General features: G+C 36.5%; 1 protein-coding gene across 1 annotated transcript in view; it reads right to left on the bottom strand.

The window, feature by feature from the left end:
* Nucleotides 1–307: 307 nt before the first annotated feature.
* The window catches only part of NRG2 (neuregulin 2), a gene marked incomplete at both ends in the record, with an annotated part of 177057 nt that continues 156522 nt past the window's right edge, over nucleotides 308–20842 (bottom strand). Inside the window, 5 exons of the mRNA XM_081325568.1 lie at nucleotides 308–950; nucleotides 5716–5940; nucleotides 7974–8101; nucleotides 11662–11785; nucleotides 16297–16399. Coding sequence (XP_081181694.1) covers nucleotides 308–950; nucleotides 5716–5940; nucleotides 7974–8101; nucleotides 11662–11785; nucleotides 16297–16399 — 1223 coding nt within the window. The remainder of the gene's footprint in view (nucleotides 951–5715; nucleotides 5941–7973; nucleotides 8102–11661; nucleotides 11786–16296; nucleotides 16400–20842) is intronic.

The following is a 20842-nucleotide window of genomic DNA, read 5'->3' as shown; positions in this document are numbered from 1 at the left end:
AAAGGCACCACAATATTTTTGAATGATTTGTAGTCAAAAATTGGCCCATCTTTTAAAATGTTTTTGTTAAGTTTCTGTTTTTCTGAGAAGCTGTAAATCAAGATGTTACATATAAATAGATTCCTTACAAAAAAGGTCTTTGCCGTTAGCTCTTATAAGACATCGTTGCTAAAATGAAAATAAAACATTTCATTTGTTATATTTTTGCATTTTTATATAAAATAAAAATTTGTCTTTTCCGTCACATCGTCTTCCTCGGTACTGATGTATTCATGGAAGCGGACACGAGGAAGAGAGTGTGTAACACCTAAGGTGGCGCAAAACCTTGGCTGGATCTGCTGTGTGTTTGTTGGCTTTCACCCTGTGTGTTGAATGTGCTGAAAGAAGACAAAGTTCTGTTGTTGTCAGCTGAGCAATACAAACCTGTGTCCGTTGCCTCCGTGTTCCAATTGCTTAGGAAAGGGGTGCTCTCAGCTATCAGCTCCTCATCAGACTCACTGTATGAGGCGCTGCTGACTGAAAAGGAATCTCTAAGCATTCTGCCTCTGTGAGACAGGTGGCCGTTCAGTTTAGATCTCCTCCACCGCCTGTTGCTGCTGCCTGTTCTCTTTGGCTGTTCTAGTGCAGTGATGTACTCATGGCTTGTCTCATATTCATCATCCTCTGCGATGCGGAAGGGACTGGAGGGCAAGCTCCCTGTGCTCTCGTGCAGATAGTTCCTTCTTTGGTAGTAAGTATCATACCTCTGTGCATCTTGACAGGGGGCTTGGTACCTTCTCAGCAATGGCTGTTGATCCTCCACTTGGAAATTAATGGATGCAGCCGGGGGAAGGGAGACCGCATGAGCAGAATTAGGAGAGGTGATTTCAAAGGTGGGCATGTGGGCTGAAGCTGAGCAGTGGAAGTCGACAGGGGACAGGCGTGCTGGGGTAGTCAAGGCAGAGACATATCTAGAAAAAAGAAACAATGGGATTGGTATCCAGCTTAAATCTTAGAAAGGAGGCCGAGTCTTCCATCACAAACTTTTCCATTCCTGTGAACACTTTGAGCAGGATAAAATAAAAGGAAGGGAATTTTCCCTGGGATTGAAGTAGATCTACAGAATAGAATATGATTGTTGTCATAAGAGACATAGGTTTTTCGGTCTAAGATAAGAACTGGCAAGATTTTGGAAAGAAGCAGGAATACACAGGGTTATGATAGACGTTAGGGTTAGTTAATGAAGTATATAACTTATTCATGGGGCAAACTAGTAATTTAAATTGGGTATTTGGCAATGTTAAAAAATCTGGTACGCTGAAGTACCTGAAAATCCCTCAGTATGGTTTCTCTTGGGTGGAATTAGCTACAATGCTAAATATGTCAAAATAAAAGTCCAGAGAAACAGATGGCTCACCTATTATTACCAGGGTATAGTGAATGTTCACCAGCCTAGGGCAAAGTACATACCCAAAGGTTAATTTTGGAGAGATTCATAACATAAAGTTTTGAGTTTTCCTTTCTTCTTTTTCCTTTTTATGTGCACTCTATATGCTTATTAAAATTTATATGTAGTCTTCGGAATGCTTTGTGAGCTTAATGTATACAATATGACAATGACAATGTTTGTATTAATGTTTCCTTTTCCTTGTTTTGTTTTCATTACATTTTGATGCTGATCAGTGATCATAGATAAAAATATGTGTTCTCTCTCCCACTGATCTGAAGTATTTATATACTGTAGGTGCTTTTTTTCTTGGGATGGATACAGCCTGTGTAGCAGCTACTTCTTATCAATTTTTATTAGTCATAATCACTTTTTATGACAGACGTCCTTGTAACATGGAATGGCATTTTTATTTACAGTCATCAAAATAGCAAAAAACAGTAAAATCAAAATTAAAACAGCTGAGTCACTAAAGGAAAAGAGAAAATTACTTTAACTTATCTCTAATGCATGCCTGCTGTGAAGAACAAAAGCTATCCCTTGTTATCAGAGTAACCAGGCAGGCTGGGTTAAAAATCAAATTAACAAGTAGCTAAAAATAGTCACCCAGATCTGAGCCTCTACCCTCGTGATGCTCAAATCCCATCTTAAAGCTACATTAGAATCACATTCGGGCACTTCCAAAATTGCTCTCAAAATTGTTGATTGTACTTTCTGTGCTGAAGCCCAGTTGAAATAAGGGTCATTTGCACAATATGCAATAACTGCAGTATTATTTCTGCCTCAAATAGCTTCAATGTGACAGGGATATAATGTCCTCCTTTGGAGCAAAAAAGGGTTAAAACAGCGACATCACTTCTCTGTGCCACTTAGGTTATATAATCTAAATGTACCTTTCTCCACCCACAAGAGTCTAACATTATCCCTAAGTCATTAGGAATAGTATATTATATAAGTTGTTTGTTGAAGTATAAAATACCAAATCATTAAAGTAGATTTTTAATACTTACTATTAAATTAGGTGACTAATTCTCAGTATTAATAAATGTACTTCATCGGATTATTGAAGTCTTTTACAAGATTATGTGTGTTGATATTTGATAATTATATGACATATACACATTGGCAAGAATATCTGATATTCAGTTAAATATCCTCGCCACTGCATATATGCCATTTTCTCATAAATGAAAATTGTTTTATTTCAAATATATCCAGATACCAAAGTCAATGCAAGTATCTATTTCAGACCACTCTCCACTGAAGCTTATAGTTTTATTTCATAATAAAATTGAATATTGTTTTAAATAGATCACTGTAGCACAATCATAAATTTACAAAACAGATGGAACAATTTTTTTTTAATTTCAACAGCAATTCAGTTGCATTTTACTGTATTATTGCAGGTATGCTTTTTAGATGAAGAGTCAACACTGACTGAAAATTATGTCATGTTCCCTTGTGGTTTAGTCATAATTCCATAGTTTTCAATTGTTCTACTATTGTTGAATTGTATTGATTCTTTGTCATCTTAACTGATGCTTTATCAACATTTGTGTAATATTAAAAATAATAATTTGAAATCTACATTTTTGTTGTTGCTAATGTCTTTAACATTAGTACTGCATGTTTCTTTAATAAAACTTAACAATGACAACAAAAGTGCGTATAGTCAAGGCTATGGTCTTCCCAGTTGCAATGTATGGCAGTAAAAGTTGGACCATAAGAAAGGCTGAGCGCCAAAGAATTGAGGCCTTTGAACTATGGTGCTGGAGAAGACTCCTGCGAGTCCCTTGGACTGCAAGGCGATCAAACCGGTCAGTCCTAGAGGAGATCAACCCTGACTGCTCTTTAGAAGGCCAGATCCTAAAGCTAAAACTCAAATACTTTGGCCACCTAATGAGAAGGAAGGACTCACTGGAGAAGAGCCTAATGCTGGGAAAGATTGAGGGCAATAGAAGAAGGGGACGACAGAGAATGAGGTGGCTGGATGGAGTCACTGAAGCAGTAGGCGTGAGCCTAAATGGACTTCAGAAGATGGTAGACGACAGGAAGGCCTGGAGGAACATTGTCCATGGGATCACGATGGGTCGGACATGACTTCGCAACTAACAACAACAACAACAATTGCAAAAAGAACCCAAAGTGATTTGAATTCAAGATAAAGAAACCTGATACTCAGTTTCAGGTTTGTTGTTTTTTCCTGATCAATTTTTTTTCACAAGTATTACCATGCTCCTATACCTTGCTGGCAGGTAGGGAAGGGGTAAGAAAGAGAGATGGAAGGAGAGATTGAAATTCTAATTAGAGAATCTCTTTTTCCTTTTTCACTTCTAATCATTTCAGGAATGCCAACACAAAGAACATGACAAAAACTATTTCAGTGGTGTCTGTGTCTGGCAGCAGGAAGGATATTTTGTTGGCCAATTCTTTTCTTGCTAGACCCTTGGGTTTGATTATATCTAAAACAAACTCTGTGTTCATTAGAGCCCCACTATATTGGAGCATTTTTGCAAGAATATGTGTTTTACTAGAAATGCAGCTGTACAAGAAAGGAAGTGGCCAATAAAATTAATCCACAGTAAAGAAAGTCTGATAATCAGACTTAATTTTGAGCTGACCTGCATATAAATATATTTTAAGGTGAATGAAAAGAGAATTTGCTAAGCTAAAATAAAAAGGACTGGATTTGCTTATAATAAAGGAAAATAATGACTGGATTATATATTTCAGGAAGTTTTAGCATCTATTTAAGCAGTTCTATAAAGGTAAAGATCAGTTTATTATTTTTTACTCTTTAAGATATCAATTTATGTAGCCTCCCATCTCACAACTGTAAATTTGGGTGGAGCATGCAGAGTTAAAACTAGACAAACTTACATAAATACATAAAATGGCCAAAAACAAACCCAGGTCCAATCATTAAAAGGACAAACTTACAGTGACTAGCAAAACATGCGCCTGAGGGAACACCCATGTTTTTAAGGATTCCCAAAATGCTAATTTATCTGAACTTTTACAGTAATGATTATATGTCAATCTGTCATTGAGAGAAGCAGGAATGTTTTCTAGTTCCCTTACTTTTAAAAATGTATATTAATTATATTTTCTTGGTTGTTTGCTACAGGATACTTCTTTCTTCCATTGCATTTTTCATTTGCATTTTTTTTGTTATGTGCTTGTGACTTAAATCACTTGTTGCCGATAAAAGTTGTATTGAAAAAAATATAATTTAGGATTTTACTTAAAGAAAAGCTTAAGTATGTACTGCAAGGAAAAACAGAATAATACAGTTGAAGGTCTTCTAGTCCAACCCCCTGAAGAAAAACATTATTCTCAATTATGTTAACCAATGAAAATGACACTTTTTGGAAAGTGGCCCATGTGATCTGACTCAGGTTTGGTTCAGAGCAGTACAAACCATTTAATACTGAGGCACATCAATATAGATCATGTTAAGTGGTTGCAGCAAAGACACTGGGGATAGGTTTTATACTTCTTCTACCCTAAGAGTTATTTTAAAAAGTAGTTCTAGAATCTAGATAATTTCCAGGATCTGGATGAGGCTATTAGAATTCTCCTACACACAGCCTTTGAGGTAAAGTCTTCCTTCAGAAAAGAATAATTTAGCATTTTTATTTATGTATTAAGCCACACATCTCTCAAAAGTGACTTCATGTGGCACGTGACGGTTAAAACCACAACTGTTAACAAAAAACAAGCAATTTAATCAGAGCAATTCTAATAATCATTTCGAAAGAGATCCCCGAGAAGCTGAGGATCTTTCTGATTCATAGTTTGATTTATTGCTTATGTGATGTAAACTTACAACCTGTGTTTATCCATGTTCTCAACTAGCTCTTTTCCCCCTTCTCTTCCCTTTTTGTCTTATGCTGTGTTAGAGACTGGCCATTACTTGTGACTTCAGTATAAAAGCAGTGAAACGCTGTTTTGACTGGCCATTTTAGGGGGAGGAGGTATTTGTTATTCTCGCAGACCCATTAAATATGAGGCTATACCATTTACATCAATTTATCTCAATTATAGGATTAAGCAAGTGCAGAAATGATGTAAACTGATGCAATTGACAGAAACCATTGCAGGTATTCTAAAAGCAAGGTAAAAATCACATAAGTGTCATTGCCTCATTCAAACTACTTTGGATGCAGAGGGAGATAATCGAGATGAAAATCTGAACTTATTGAGCTCAAATTCTGCTAAATGGGGGGGGGGCTGTTAAGTTGAGCTTTCCTTGTATAAATGATAATAACAGCAACAGAAAATGAGACCTCTCACTATGTGGTGAGTCTCGAAGGGAATCCACAGAATCTCTGTATTGCATCATTGGCCTCCTCTGTTCCTCAATGGAATAGGATGCTTCCCGCCGAGCATAAGCTTCCATGCATGCAGGACTGTTGCACTTGCTGGTTCCCACAGAAGACAACATCATCCCAGACTGACAATCAGAAGTGATGCTTTCTGTGCGGTCCAAGCTCCAGGTGTGGCTTTCATGTCTGCAAGTTAAGCCAAATGATAAAGAAGGTTAGAAGTAGATCTTTCCTAAACCTAACGACTTGCTAAAGTGGACTTGTCTTTCCCAGCAAAGTTCCTAAACCATATTTGTAAGGCTTATAAAATATGAATGCCTAAAATTATAAAGGAACAAGGCAACGTGTATCCTGTTGGGTCATTATTTCAGAGATATTTCCTTAACAGATTTTTTCAATGCCTTCAGCAATGACAGAGCTTTTAATGTCCTGCCTTCACTGGCAAAAGTTCTTAAAAATTCAGGGAGATATTCAAAGAGGTATCTTCTTTTAAAATGGCGCGTGTTGAACTGTATAGCACAACCAAACATCAGGAATTGACCACAGGAAATGTTTCGCGTCAGGAGGTCATAAAATGCTTTATGGTAATTATTATGTCATAAAACGTTTCATAAAATTTGCCAAATTGTAATTTCCTGGGAGCCATAGGTCCTGGATTTTTGGGTGCATTTTGTAAGCTGCTCTTTTGAGATACCTTGGTTCAAACATTCTTGCTCAATGATGAACTGTTTCACCCAGTTAAAGATTACAGGCAAGAGAGTTTGTACTATATAGATTCGTATAATATTTCTTACGTTATAACGAACGTCTAAAATAAGACGGAAGTGCACATTATATGACAATCAAAGATAAGCTAAAATTTTCAGAGGTTCTCTTGAACTACATGCCTAGTACTTGGAATCTGACAACTGGACGAGATAAAAATGGATTCTCCATGCCCTTACTATGGCTAAAAGACTGATACTGTAGCTTTGGAAAGCTAAATCTAGAGCCCCTTTCATTTAATGGATTGAAGACGTGATATCACTTGTCAACTATTAGCAAACTGCCTGTAGATGGTGACTCTATATGGACAAATACACGGCTTTTTTTCCTCATATAACGCTCAGAACGGAGTTCCGGCACCTTTTTTGGATCGAACCTTGTAGGGTAGGCAAGGTGGTTTGTATGACATGTGTGAGTTCCGGCACCTTTTGCTTTTACAAAAAAAGCACTGGACAAATATAATTATTGATCACATTGTTAACCCACCTTTATTATTTTTTATGTAGCTATAATGAACTATAATGAAATTTAGAACACATTTATAAAAATACAATATATTAGAAACATGATAGTTACAGAAATGTACTAGAAATATATGCGTACAGGAATGGTAATTGTATTAGATAAGTATTGTAGAATTGTAACTATTTACCATTAAAATGATATATTTTACTTTTTCCCTTTGTTGTATTTTTTCACTTTTCTAAAAAGCACTTTCTATGTCTTTTTTTTCTTTGATAATTTATTCATTTTTATCATAATTATCTTAGAATAAAATTATGGTAGGTTTGTTTCTTTCTTTTTTGTCAGTATTCCACTGTTTCTAAGTATCACTTAGGTTCATCTGTTTGGAAGCTTTTAGGTAGAGGCTTTATTTAAATCAGTACCTAATGAATTTTCCACTTTTTCACAAACATTGTGTAGGACATCAAACAGCAATACATAAAGATTCATATAATAAAGGCCAGTGGTACAGCCAGCTCATTTTAGAGCTTCCTAATTTTTTTATTAAGACCTTACTGTGGACTTAATGGACATAGGGATGAATGGAGCTCACCAGTACCAATACCAGCTGAAGCTGATGCAATTGAGGTTGAGTAGTGGAAAAGAAAGAGAAGGCCTGATTTCTTAAGGTTATCATAATCAGGCTGCAAATTACTGGACAAATACTAGATGGCAGCAAAGAGTTATACTTTTCTGCATTTCCTTCTACCAAGGGTTCTCCAGATCTCTGCAGTGCCTTAAGGCTTGTAACTTTTAGTCTTGTCTTATTTTTATTTTTACTTTTAGTTCTACTGCGTATATTCTGCAAATGGAAAGGCTGGATATAGATAAAATTAAAATAGGTTAAAAACGATGACTTAATGTGCATCGCTATTTAAATGATTCTCCGACCACTGTCTATCCCAAAGTGGTTAAAAAGAAATCTGAGCCGTGAAATCTTCTGCCCATACCTTTGGCTTGAAGTTGGGGTTCCTGTGGAAGAGGGATGTGATGGTGAACAGGAACGACTCCCTGAAAAGGTGGTCTCTATTTCTCTTCTTATGACATGCTCAGTAGCAGGAACATTTTTAGATATATACTGGGGAAAAGACACAAATTCATAGATATTAATTTGGGGATGACAACATTACTGTATTTGTAGGATTTTTATAAACTGTATTAGCTTATATTTCAATTTTTGGAGAATAAGAATAAGGTTAACTTTTTGTATATCTAATTCCTTTTTTTCCACTTTTGGGGCTTTGTTGCAAAGGGGTATTTCAATGGTTTTTTTCCTAATGGCCTTATAACAATGGACATTCCATTTGAATTGCAGTATGGTAAAATAATAAGAAAGCTCAAAAATTCAAATAAGCACTTAAACATTTGTGATCAATATAGGCAACTTGCAGATAATTCTGTGTATGTGTAGTCAGGGTAAAGCCATCCCAAAAATTCGGTAAAGCCCCCCCCCCCCAAAGATCTTAGGAAGAAATTTGACTTCACCAACTAAATAGCACCAGAAAGTGCATTCCAATGCAGAAGTGGCACTTGAAGCTAATATTGATATAATTTCTTGACTACTTTCTGTTCGGACTTTTCAAGGAAAGTAAAGGTCTTAAACAGCTTATAATTTAAGACAAGACTGTTAAATTCTTCTACCAAAATTGAAATTCAAAAGGTATGGAATAAAATTGAAATCTGCTACCACTGATATAATTTATTCTTTGTGGCTGATCAGCCACACCCAGTGTGTGGACCTACAGTACATCTACATGGAAGGAAGCACGCAGTGGGGTGTCTCAAGATTCTGCCTTGGACTCAGTGTGTTTCAATTTCTTCGTAAAAGATCTAGATGTGGGGCTAGAAGGGGAATTCATCAAATTTGCAGAAGACACCAATTTGGGGGTGGGGGGGGGAAATAGCTAACACTTTAGAAGATAGTCTTAAGATTCAGAAGAATCTTGACAGGTTTGAACATTGGACCTATCCAGCAAGATGCAGTTTAATGGTGAGAAAGGTAAGGTCTTGCACATAGGCACAAAAAAAGCAAATGTAGAATAGGTGTTACCTGGCTCAACAGTAATAACTGTGAGACGATCTAGGTGTACTAGTGGATCACCACGTAGTATAAGCCACTAGTGTGCTGCAGCTCCAAAAAAGCCAATACAGTCTTAGACTACATTGACACAGAGATATCAAGATCATGAGAAGTGATAGTACAACATTATAGTACCACTTCATACTACTCTAATGAGCCACACTTGGAATATTGCATTCAGTTCTGGTCACCATGATACAAAAAAAATTGCTGAGGCCCTAAAAAGTTTGCAGAAAAGAGCAACAAAGATGAAAATGTGTTTGGAAGCTAAACTGTATGATGAATGGTTAAGAGATCTAGGTATGTCTAATCTATCAAAGAGAAGGATTTGGGATGACATGATGGATGTCTTCCAGTACTTGAAGGGCTGCCGCAGAGAAGAGGGGGTTGACTTATTCTCCAAAGCCCCTGAGGGCAGGACAAGAAGGAATGGGTGAAAGCTTGTTAAAGAGAGATCCAATCTAGAACTAAGGAAAAACTTCCTGACAATGAGATCAATTAACCAAAGGAACAGCTTACCTCCCAGAGTTGTGGGTTCTCCATTGATAGAGGTTTTCAAGAAAAGATTGGACAACCATTTGTCTGGGATGGTATCCTATGCTGAGCAAGAGGTTGGACTAAAAGACCTCCAAGGTCCCTTCCTCCCTTCCAGCATTATAATTCTATGATTCTATTTATCCAAAGATTTGTAAACACATGTTCAATTTAAAACAGAAAAGTATATTTGGCAGGGCTTCTAAAGGTCCTCTTGCAGGATCCAATCTGGGCTGGTCACCAGGACCAGAGGTCTAGTCTTCTGAGCTTTTGGACCCGTGCTGGAGCCCATCTTCAGGGAACTTTTCTCTAGCAGAGTGTCACACAAGGAAAAAATAGATTGGATCCAATAGCTTGAAGTCCTGACTCTAGAAAAAATGGGAAATCCTATATTATAAAATACTGAAAACACAATGGCGAATCATTCTCAGAAGCAGGAAAAATCTAAACAGGCTAATATGGATAAACACAGAGCTCCTCAAATGCTGGAAAAACAAATGGGGAGTGCATGGGAAATTAAAGGAGGTATACAAGAGTAAGGAAGATGGCTTCTAGAAAGTGTAGGTATTTTGTCAGAATCACTAAAAATCACAGTAGCCTGAGGCTTGCAAGATATGCCAAAAACAAGAGAAGACAGTTCTTTTGGATATGTTAGAAATAATCATGGGATAAAACTACAAGAAAATTGATTCAGGCCAGACACCAGGTAGAACTGCCTGAGTGTATCAGCTGTCAGTCAGTTGAACTGGTTGTCACACAAAATGTTAATTTCTTTGTTGGAAGTCTTGAAAAAGGCTGGATGGTCATTGCAATTATGAGTTTGCAGCATCCCTCAGTCCCATTTACAACCTTCTTTGCCCATTTCCTACAAGCAAAGTCAATGGGAAATGAGAACAGGAGACTGATGTCACACTTAACATCTTGAGATTCACTTAAATTCCAGGGGTGCTGGAATTTCTGTCGATAAGTGGTGTGTGATCGTGTGATCAGCATTGGCTGAGTGACAGAAATTGCAGTCCCAATTACTATTGTTAAATGAGAAATACCAATATTCAACAGAAATCAAAATGTGGCTGAGCTTTTAAGACTATGCTTCCGTGTCTTCCGTGGAGTAAATCTCAGGGCAGATGGTCTGGCTTTCCTGAAAGTCCTAAGCCTTGTCTTGTGTGGCCTAGAACCTCTAATTTTACTTCCTTGCTGAGCCAATTATACTATATATAATTACTATACGCTGAGGAAACGTTAATATGCTAAATGATTCCATCAAAAGCCAATTCTGGAACAATTCTTATAAGCAGGGGGTTTATCCTATATTCTAGTTCAGGCAGAATTCAGTTCCATTCCTTCCAAAGAAGTATGCAAGAAACAGATCATACAAAAACCAATTCTGGTAAAAGGTCAAGTAGGAAGCCATTTTCATGGAGGTTTGTGAAAGAGAGAAAGGCATCATAGATTACTGGTATTTCCAGAGAGGCCTGCTATTCTGACGGCTGTGTAGTTGCTTGTATAAATCATATGATGAGATGCTTTCCTGATAAGAGAAGAATCAGTTGTATCTTCAAAGTCCTCCCCCCCTTCCCAAATTGTAGCCACTTAAAATCTCAGTTGTCATCCTTAAATTTGGGGGGGCCTGTTCTGCCAGGATATTTGCAGACTGTTCTTAGAAGATCTAAGGAAGGCATTAAAGCAGCCACCCAAAGCCTTCACATTGTGAGATTGCTTCACAGCTTTGAGAAATGAAGCAGTACTTAAAAGATGAAATGACTTTACAGGTCTCCTATGTGGTACGTTGTGATACCTCTGCAGTAATGTTAAAAAAATCCTCCTACAAGTGTATTTGCCCCCCCCCACACACACACACACACTTACCTTTGGTAAAGGTAAGAAAGGAAAGAGAGGTTGGGGGAATGAAGAAGGGGAAGGGAAGGGGTGAGTTGTAAACAGAGGATGGAAGGATGGGTCTAGTTCTGCCTACTATGCTTTCTCAGGAGGCTTTACACAGTGAATTAAGAAATGTTACTCACATCAACCATCTGAATTTCTTCAGGGTCCAGCCGAGGATGGCTAGGGCCATTCGCTAGATTCCTGTTCTGATGGGCTGGACACATGTTTTGCCGCAAATGATTGTGCATCTGATTTCTCTGTTTTCTGAAGAATAAGTACATTGAAAGGTATTGATTCATATTGGAACAGTGGACCAGTTTTACCCTGATGGACTATATAATCCTGTTAAGTTGGGGGCCCTAGACTGAATGGTTTGGCTGGAAAATTGCCTAGTTTTGATGCTTTTCTGCTTTTAGTCTTGATTTCCTAAATTTGGAGTTTTAGTTTTCACATAGAGAAAGTCTTCATTTTGGAATTCATATATCATTCCTACTTTTCTGTTTAATACTAATTTTAACATGTTTAAACAGTAGCTATATGAAGAAAAAAGATACAGAAAGTATAAAGAAAAACAAAATAACAATAAAAATTAAAATATATAAAAATATATAAGGCTGGATCTTATTCTGAAATATATAATTATTTTCTAGCCATACTGATAAATTTAGTTGTATCAGAAATCCACTAATTTCTAAAGAAGTTAATTTACAGTACAATACTTTTTATTGTTAATAGTCCATAAACTTAGTGCCTCTATATTTTTGCAATATTGTTCAATATTATTTTAGCAGTTGTTAGAAAAAACTTAAAATTACAATTTACAATTTTCACAAATAGCAGTTATCTTCTAGTAGCTCATAGCCTGATTTTTTAAAATATTGCATAATACAAAATTCCAGAATAATTTTGCATGTACACATGATTAAAATTACAAAAAATTCTGTTTAGATTCTTAACATTTCCAATATTAAATTTATATTTTATTGTAATATATAATTTATATATTAGCTAATATTGCATCAAATATACTTTTGAAACTGTATTTTAGCTTGCTTTTAATTTATTAGCTGGTACACTGAAATGCTATTTTGTTTGTTTATAAGAATATTCAAATCTTGTCTCTGTTTTTCTTTATGAACACCATGTTTTCATTTGTTTTCTATTGGGGTCATTTTATAACCATATTTTACTGACATATCTAGTTAGAGGAGCTGAAATTTGCATTTCAAATTTAGTCATGTTTCACAAGTGTTTCTATTTAGCTAAAAGCTATATCACAATTATGTTATAGTTATGAAATTACTGAACAAAAGATATTTCCTATCCATGTGTATGGTTAGTTCTCTATATGAAATCATATATAGTACAGAAAGAATGAAATGATGATCAGTCAGGTTACATAGGATTAAATTGCACATTTCATGTATTAAATTAAGTCATTAGGAAATAACCGGCACTTAAAACTTTTTGAATTGTATAGAATTTTTTAAAAAGACCTTTGTGAAACAACAGAATTTCTTTAAGTACATAAATTAATGGCTGGAGCAAAGTAAATTTAGATTTTTTTCAGTTCTGAAAATATGATTATTTTGCTGCATTCAACATTTTTATATTAAGGACATAACATCGAACTGCAATTAGTTTTACAAATATGAATGAATTTATAAATTGGGTTGAGTTATTTTGTCAAATAAATCTTGCAATTGCCTGTTACCCTTTATTGATAACAAAGGAACTCATTGTTAAAAAGTTAAAATAATTTGGAAGCAAATTGTTATCATTGCAATCATTTCTAAGATCATTGATTCAATGAATAATAATAATAATAATAATAATAATAATAATAATAATAATAATAATAATAATAAGAAGAAGAAGAAGAAGAAGAAGAAGAAGTTGGAAGGGACCTTGAAGGTCATCTAGTCCAACCCCCTGCTCAGGCAGGAAATCCTATACCATTTCGGGCAAATGGCTGTCCAGTCACTTCTTAAAAACTTACCGTGTTGGAGCATTCACAGCTCCTGGAGGCAGGTTGTTCCACTGGTTAATTGTTCTAACTGTCAGGAAGTTTCTCCTTAGTTCTAGGTTGCTTCTCTCCTTGATTAGTTTTAGCCTCCAGTCCCCTAATCATCTTTGTTGCTCTTCTCTGTACTCTTTCTAGAATCTCAACATTGTTTTTACATCGTGGTGACCAAAACTGTATGCAGTATTCCAGGTGTGGCCTTACCAAGGCATTGTAAAGTATATTTTATTGTAAAGTATAGATTGTAAAGTATAAATATCCTTTTCTGTAAGACTGATTAATTCATTTCTTAACTTCCACAGAAATGTTAAAACTGGATAATAAATACTTCATTCTCCTATACATCCATTGAATATTAATAGCTTATGGCTAGAAACTATTCTTTAATTTCCTTAAAAGGGAATATTAATAGCCAATACTTCTGAGTATTTAAAATGTGTCCTAAACTATCTTTCTTATCCTCTCTACATGTCTTTCTTATGTATTTGTGAAATCTGGAATATCAGCACTGAGTGTATTTTTTTCAAGAATGTTTGACCCTCTAAAGGCTGTTTCTCAATGGGAATATTTGTTTTGTGGAGCTCTTCTAGAGGACTTTTGGAGGGTGATGATCTTAACTGCATAAAACAGTGCGTATGGGATTAATATTCAAATTGCTACCTTAATTTGTTTTAGCCTAATTTTCATGTCTTGTAGGTTTTAATTTAGATTATTATGATGGATGCACTATGTTTTGCAATTATTAACTTCCAAGAGTCAAACTGATCACATATTTGATAGAGGATTATGTAAGAATACAAAGATGCTCTTTCTAATATAGGCTCCGTGGCAGTCATATCATTACTTCCGAGGTGAAAAAGAAAGCACTGTATAGTATAGATTCAAAGAGTTTTCCCTTTTTTAATCTGTTTTCTTCCCACATTTTGTGTAGTTTGTTTATTGGTACCCCACCTTTATTTTTTTGCAAATAACTCAAGGTGATAAACATATCCAATAGACCTTCTTTGTCTTATTTCCCCCCAAAAAACAATCCTGTGAGGGGGGTTGAGCTGAAAGTCCCCCAGCTGGCTTTCATGGGTAAGGCAGGACTTGAAGTCAAGGTCTCCTGCTTTCTAGCCTGTTGCCTTAACCACTAGACTAGACTGTTGTTAAAATGGTGCACAATTTAGTTTTATTCATTTTCTGTTTTTTCCAAATACAACTGGCAATTTAATTTCAATAGGGGTCTGTGATGTGTTTTCCTGGGAATACACACACACACACACACACACACACACACACACAATGTATCATCAGTTTAGAGTCCTTGTGTTGCCACTAGAGATCCAACTTCAGCTCCTCTTGAATTCCACCGACCCTTATCTAGCACCAATTTAGTGCTGACCATTACTTGACTAGATTCTTGGGTATACTGTAGGTTTGAATAAATCTTCTATGCTGCAACTTTACAAATGATCCTGATTCTTTGTTTACCTGATATTTATATACACATCTTGATGTGTGTTTCCTTAACATACAGTTTTGTACACATTCTGATTTGTGACCAGCTGTGCAAATTTTGAAGAAGTATATATAACTGTTCTTCAGAGAGTTTAATGGATTAGGAAGTTCAAAGCACATACATTTGACTTAAAATGTGAACTATATCTTTCTCAGATCTTGGTATTTTTAGGATAACCAACACTACGACTATAAAAATGATACAAATTTTCAATCAGTAGGATAAAGAAAAGGCATATTTTTAAAGCTCACCAAATCTCATAAACTACAGTCTTTATAAAAACTTTCAAAGAAACAATCTTACGTTGTAGACATAATTTCAATGTTTTGTAACATTCAAACCAGATACAACTGCTTTCTTTGTCATGTGCCTGCTTTATGGAACAGCCTTCGCTACGATATATGGATGGTCCCAACCTGGCCCTGTTGGCCTCAGGACAGGGGATAAGAGCTGGTTTCTCCTCCAGGCACAGGGACCAGGAGATTGATGGAGTGGTTGATGGATGGATGGATGTGGGTTTTATGAGGGCTATCATTGTGTTTATTGCTATAACTTTTTAATATATTGTGTTTTTATTCTGTTTACCTCTCAGAATCCCTTCTTGTAGATGGGTAGCTGCATACGTTTGTTTAATAAAATAAACTGTTCCTTTTGAAAGCCTAAAAAATTTAGGGTATGAACTTATTCTCACCAGAATAACATTTGTTTCAAACACTGTTTGACAAATCATAAAGAAATGATAATAAACATAATCTACACATAGTATTATACTTCTCTTGTTTGTATTTTTTGTATTTGTATTATTTCATTGAAACTTTTATAAATTGCATTGGAATGACTATTAACCAATTGTTACATTTCTTGTGGTTTTACTTAATAATCCAACTATATTTACCAAATAATTTTACCACTTATTTGTTGCCTGTATTTCCAAAATATATACATCAGCTCCACATGAAATATGAACATGAAATATGAATTTATTTTTGTTAGCTGACAAATTTTCTGTTGCAAGGTATTTTAATTTTCTTTAATTCTTAAAGCACTTAGCAATTAAAGTAACTTTTAATTCATTTTAATACTTTAATCATAAACTGCATGTTTTTAAGATTGTTTATAAACCATGCCTATGTATTTCTAAAATGTTTAAGCTCCCTTCTCTTTTTCATTTTCAGTTCTTTCCCTTCTTTTTCTTTTATTGTATTCATTGCATTAAAATTGATTTTAATATTAATAAGTAAAATCACTCACTTGGTTTTACAGTAAGCTACTACACATACTATTCCCACAACAAGCAACGCAACACAAATCCCAGTAATGGTTAAAACTCTCTTCTGATACAGCTCCTCGGCTTCTGCAAGGACATAAAAATAATTGACAATTAACATTTTTCTCAAATTATAATTCCACTTTGAAGATACAACTACAACTTTCCATGGTGGAAATTGGAAACTATCTACTTATTTTCCTGAGATAGAATTTAGAGTTTTATATCTGTTTAAATATTGATGCTCTTCTTGACTTCTATCCAAACCTTTTCTTTCCCTTCTAGTTCCTGCAAAATCAAAATAACAAAAATCTGCTGTGCCTTTTTTTCTGAGCCACCTTCCGTGTGTGTGTGTGTGTGTGTGTGTGTGTGTGTGTGTGTTTGTGTGTTTTAACCTCATACTGTATTGGGAATATGTTCTAGAACTTCTCTGAAGTATTCAGTTGCTGTTTCCTATGTATTTGGCTGAGATATTACAGAAAAAATACTATATATTGAGCCACAATGAATATATTTGTTGTGATCCAACTTTGGTTGATAGAGCAAGCAAGATAGTTTTCCTTTTTTCTGCCCTCTCTGAACCCAATTTAATGTCCCCTACTTTTAATGTCACTTTCTGGCAATGCTGAGAAGTTTCAGAAGCAGAAGTACAGAATGCATGGTCAGATTACATCACTAAACTATTTTAATATCTTTCTTTGCTATTCTAAGCAAAGGAAGGATATGAGAATTCATGTGGCAGCCAATGAACATATGAGAATTCATATGGCAGCCAATGTAATCCCAACATAGTAGAGGGGCATGCAGAATATATGCTATTAAAACATGCACCTCTATTGTTGCCCTAAATACAAGGGAGGAAAATATATTAGTGACTCTCCTAGTGGATGAGGTGAGGAAGGAAACAAGTTAAGCTAATTAAAGACATTAGTGAGAAAGAATCCTTTATATTTTCTGGTTGTTTATAAAGTTCCTGTCAATTTTCTAGAATACCAAACTGATTGTGTTGGAATGTCTAGCAAACCCTAGGAATATAGAGGGAGAACTTCTACCGTGTTTCCCCGAAAATAAGACCTACCCCGAAAATAAGCCCTAGCCTGATTTTTTGGGGTGGGCCTATAAGCCCTATCCCCAAAATAGGCTCAGGGGTGGGCCTGGCCAGCACAAGTGGTGCTGAGCATGCGGTGGCTGACGGTGACTGACAACAGCCACAGCCTGCTGGCCTTCGCTTAGTTTCCAAGCACCCCATAGGCACCCAAACACTTTTCACCCAGATGGAGAAATGACGGAGACTGGAAGCTTTGTCTTCTTGCAAATGGGATGCTTGGAGAAGGACTGAATCACTCTGTTTCCAAGCACCCTATTTGCAAGCACATGAAGCTTCCAGTCTCCCTCTGGATGAAAAGTCTATGGGGCACTTGGGGCAACTCCACCCCTCTGCCACCTGCTCGCCTCATGGCAGCGCCACAGTAAAGTTAAAGTTTCCCCCGCACATGCGTGTTAGTCGTTTCCAACTCTAGGGGCCGGTGCTCCTCTCCGTTTCAAAGCCGAAGAGCCAGCGCTTGTCTGCGGACATCTCCGTGTTCATGTGGCTGGTATGACTAGACGCCAAGGCTCACGGAACGCTGTTACCTTCCCACCGTAGTGGTCCCTATTTTTCTACTTGCATGTTTACGTGCTTTCAAACTGCTAGGTTGGCAGAAGCTGGGACGAGTAACAGCTGCTCACTCTGCTACGCGGCACTCGGGATTCGACCCGCCAAACTGCCGACCTTCTGATCGACAAGCTCAGCGTCCTAACCCACTGAGCCACCGCGTCCCTATGTTAGGTATACGTTCTGGTTAATAGCTTTGGCAGGCTTTCAAGATTCTGTGACATTAGTCTATTAGCAATAAAGTTCATTCCAGAGTCCAAATGGTTCTTGTTTCCTGAGTTTGCCAGCCTCAAAGGGCTTGACACTCAGTGACAATTAATTCCTTTACTGTTCCTAGGTAGCACTCTTTAGGAACTGGCTGTTCAGACAATGTATGTTTTGAAAATGATTTGGAAGAAGTATTTCAGATAACATACAACTGCAAGAATTAGCAATTCTTTGTAATTCATTAAAGCAGCCCCTTTATATCTAACTGCTCTACAAGGCCAGAAAGAAAAATTAGTTTAAAAGTAAACAAAGAAGCAAATAAATAAAATCAACCTTCTAAAGGAGAGCGACCATTGAAATATATTTAGCTTGTGTTGAAACATCTACCTTATTCCTGCCCTGAGACTATGGGACCAGGTTACCTGTGACGATGTGAACCAGATTTGTGCAATAATGTTCCCACTGGATAGCCCCAGATGTCCCCATCACTACAGATGTAAACAGAAAGAACTGTTATGCTAGTTTCCTGGATACAGATTTGTGATTTCATAGGCTTGCTTGGTGCTAAGGAAATATGCTTTTATTCTCCTACACAGCTTTTATTTGTTTACCTGTTTTAAGCAGTACAGTTCTGCAATTCAATATAAACAAGTGGGACCAGATTTAAAACATACAGTGTGAAGTGCTCCTCAGCACTTACCCATTTAGAAAGGATTTTTGCTTTCCTATACATGTACATTTTGTTGTAATACTTCAAATTTTGATGCCACTTTAAACTTGCTGACCTTTGGGCCTCTATAATGTTTGGGTGGTGCTATTAAAAATCCACACTATGTTTATTTATGTTTCCATAAATATATATTATGACACAATATACAATCTCTCGGACAAGATGCACTTGAAAATCTAAAATCTGAGGAAGAGGTAGCTTTGGTTTTGATGAATGGTCGAAAAACAAAGAGAGTCTTTCCCTGATGAATATATATTGGTATCTTTTAGTAACAACATTCTGATTACCATCAGCATCATCTTATTAAAATGATTTGGTGGGCTAAGGATGGAACCTACAATAATATGGTAATTCCAACCATATCTACATTTTGAAATTTATGCTTAACTTCCCAGCATTTAAACTGTAGTGACTTGCAAATGTTTACTGTACTCCACATGTTCTTTACTGAAGATCTTTTGACTAATTAACTGATATGCTGATGACAGCTAGCAATATGTTTCTTCGGCATTAGATTCAAATTACACTGAATTGTTGCCTGCATACAATAACTGGCTGCATGAGGCCAAGAAACTGAGAAGCCCAGGAAGCTGATATTCCATATACAGTTTATCTCCACCTGAAACAGAAGCAGAGTTTGAGGGTTCTCTTAGATATATTTTAAGAGGCAGCAAAAACATGAACTGTGATCATTTGCTAAGTGGTCCACAAGTGATCTGACAATTTTAGCTATATGGACAGTATAGTACATATTTCAGGTTTTGGCTATATTCTATGAATGAGAGGCTCTCTGTACTATGCATCAAACATAATTCTTAAGAGAGAAGGCACTATCATTTTAAAGCTTGTTATATCTTGCAGTTGCTTGTGTGTAATTGACAAATTCTTTTGTATACATGTATTTTTTTACTGTAAATAAGTGGAATTAAATTAAATTAAATATATTTCATTTAGAATGTACCTTTGTTCCCCCCTTCTCTCTCATTCTCTCCACATCCACCCACCCCCAAACACCCCCCACAGAACCAGAATATAGAGGGTACCTGAATTAAACATAATTCTGTAAATGTATCTATAGATTATCACTACATTTACCTTTCTCACTCTCTCTTAAGAGCATACAGAATTCTGTCTTAAGGCATAATTACGGTAAATATTATGTGCAAACCCATATAACACAGTTCTTATGTCTACAGAAGATGAAAGAATGTACAGTATAAAGCAGGAAAAAAAGGGGAGGGGTCTTCCTCCATCCATTCAACAACACCCCTCTCCTTTGCTTCTGCATCAAAAATGGGGTTCCTTCTAGGGAATCTCCTTGGGCTTCCACCAAGGAGTAGGCAATACAGTAAGTTGGCCAAGCTCAACAATCTGATAATCTCCAAGGCAAGCCTTACCATGTCCTCCCATTGAAGAGCAAAAGGTGGCAGTAGGGTGTCTGGGAGAATTGAATATCCAAATGCTCTTACGTTAACAGTCCATTTTTAAACATCAACAGAATATGTTTAAAAGCAGGGTGAACTCCATTTTTCTTTGAAGGCTCTTGCCCACAAAAGGAATATGAACTAGTAGCAAGATTAGCATGGAATCCTGGGATTCTTGCTGATGATGTTATGAATTATTATCCCACAATATGAGTCCAAGCTCCATTATTTGGACATATCTATACAAATAAAAGGGACACGGTGGCTCAGTGGGTTAGGACACTGAGCTTGTCGATCAGAAGGTCGGCAGTTTGGCGGGTCGAATCCCGAGTGCCGCGTAACAGAGTGAGCGCCTGTTACTCGTCCCAGCTTCTGCCAACCTAGCAGTTCGAAAGCACGTAAAAATGCAAGTAGAAAAATAGGGACCACTACGGTGGGAAGGTAACAGCGTTCTGTGCGCCTTTGGCGTCTAGTCATGCCGGCCACATGACCACGGAGACGTCCTCGGACAAGCG

The sequence above is a fragment of the Vipera berus genome (genome assembly GCF_964194415.1).
Source record: "Vipera berus genome assembly, chromosome: 3".
NCBI classification, from domain to species: Eukaryota; Metazoa; Chordata; class Lepidosauria; order Squamata; family Viperidae; genus Vipera; species Vipera berus.
The sequence above is the reverse complement of the archived record's forward strand: the minus strand, read 5'-3'. Positions and strand labels throughout refer to the sequence as shown.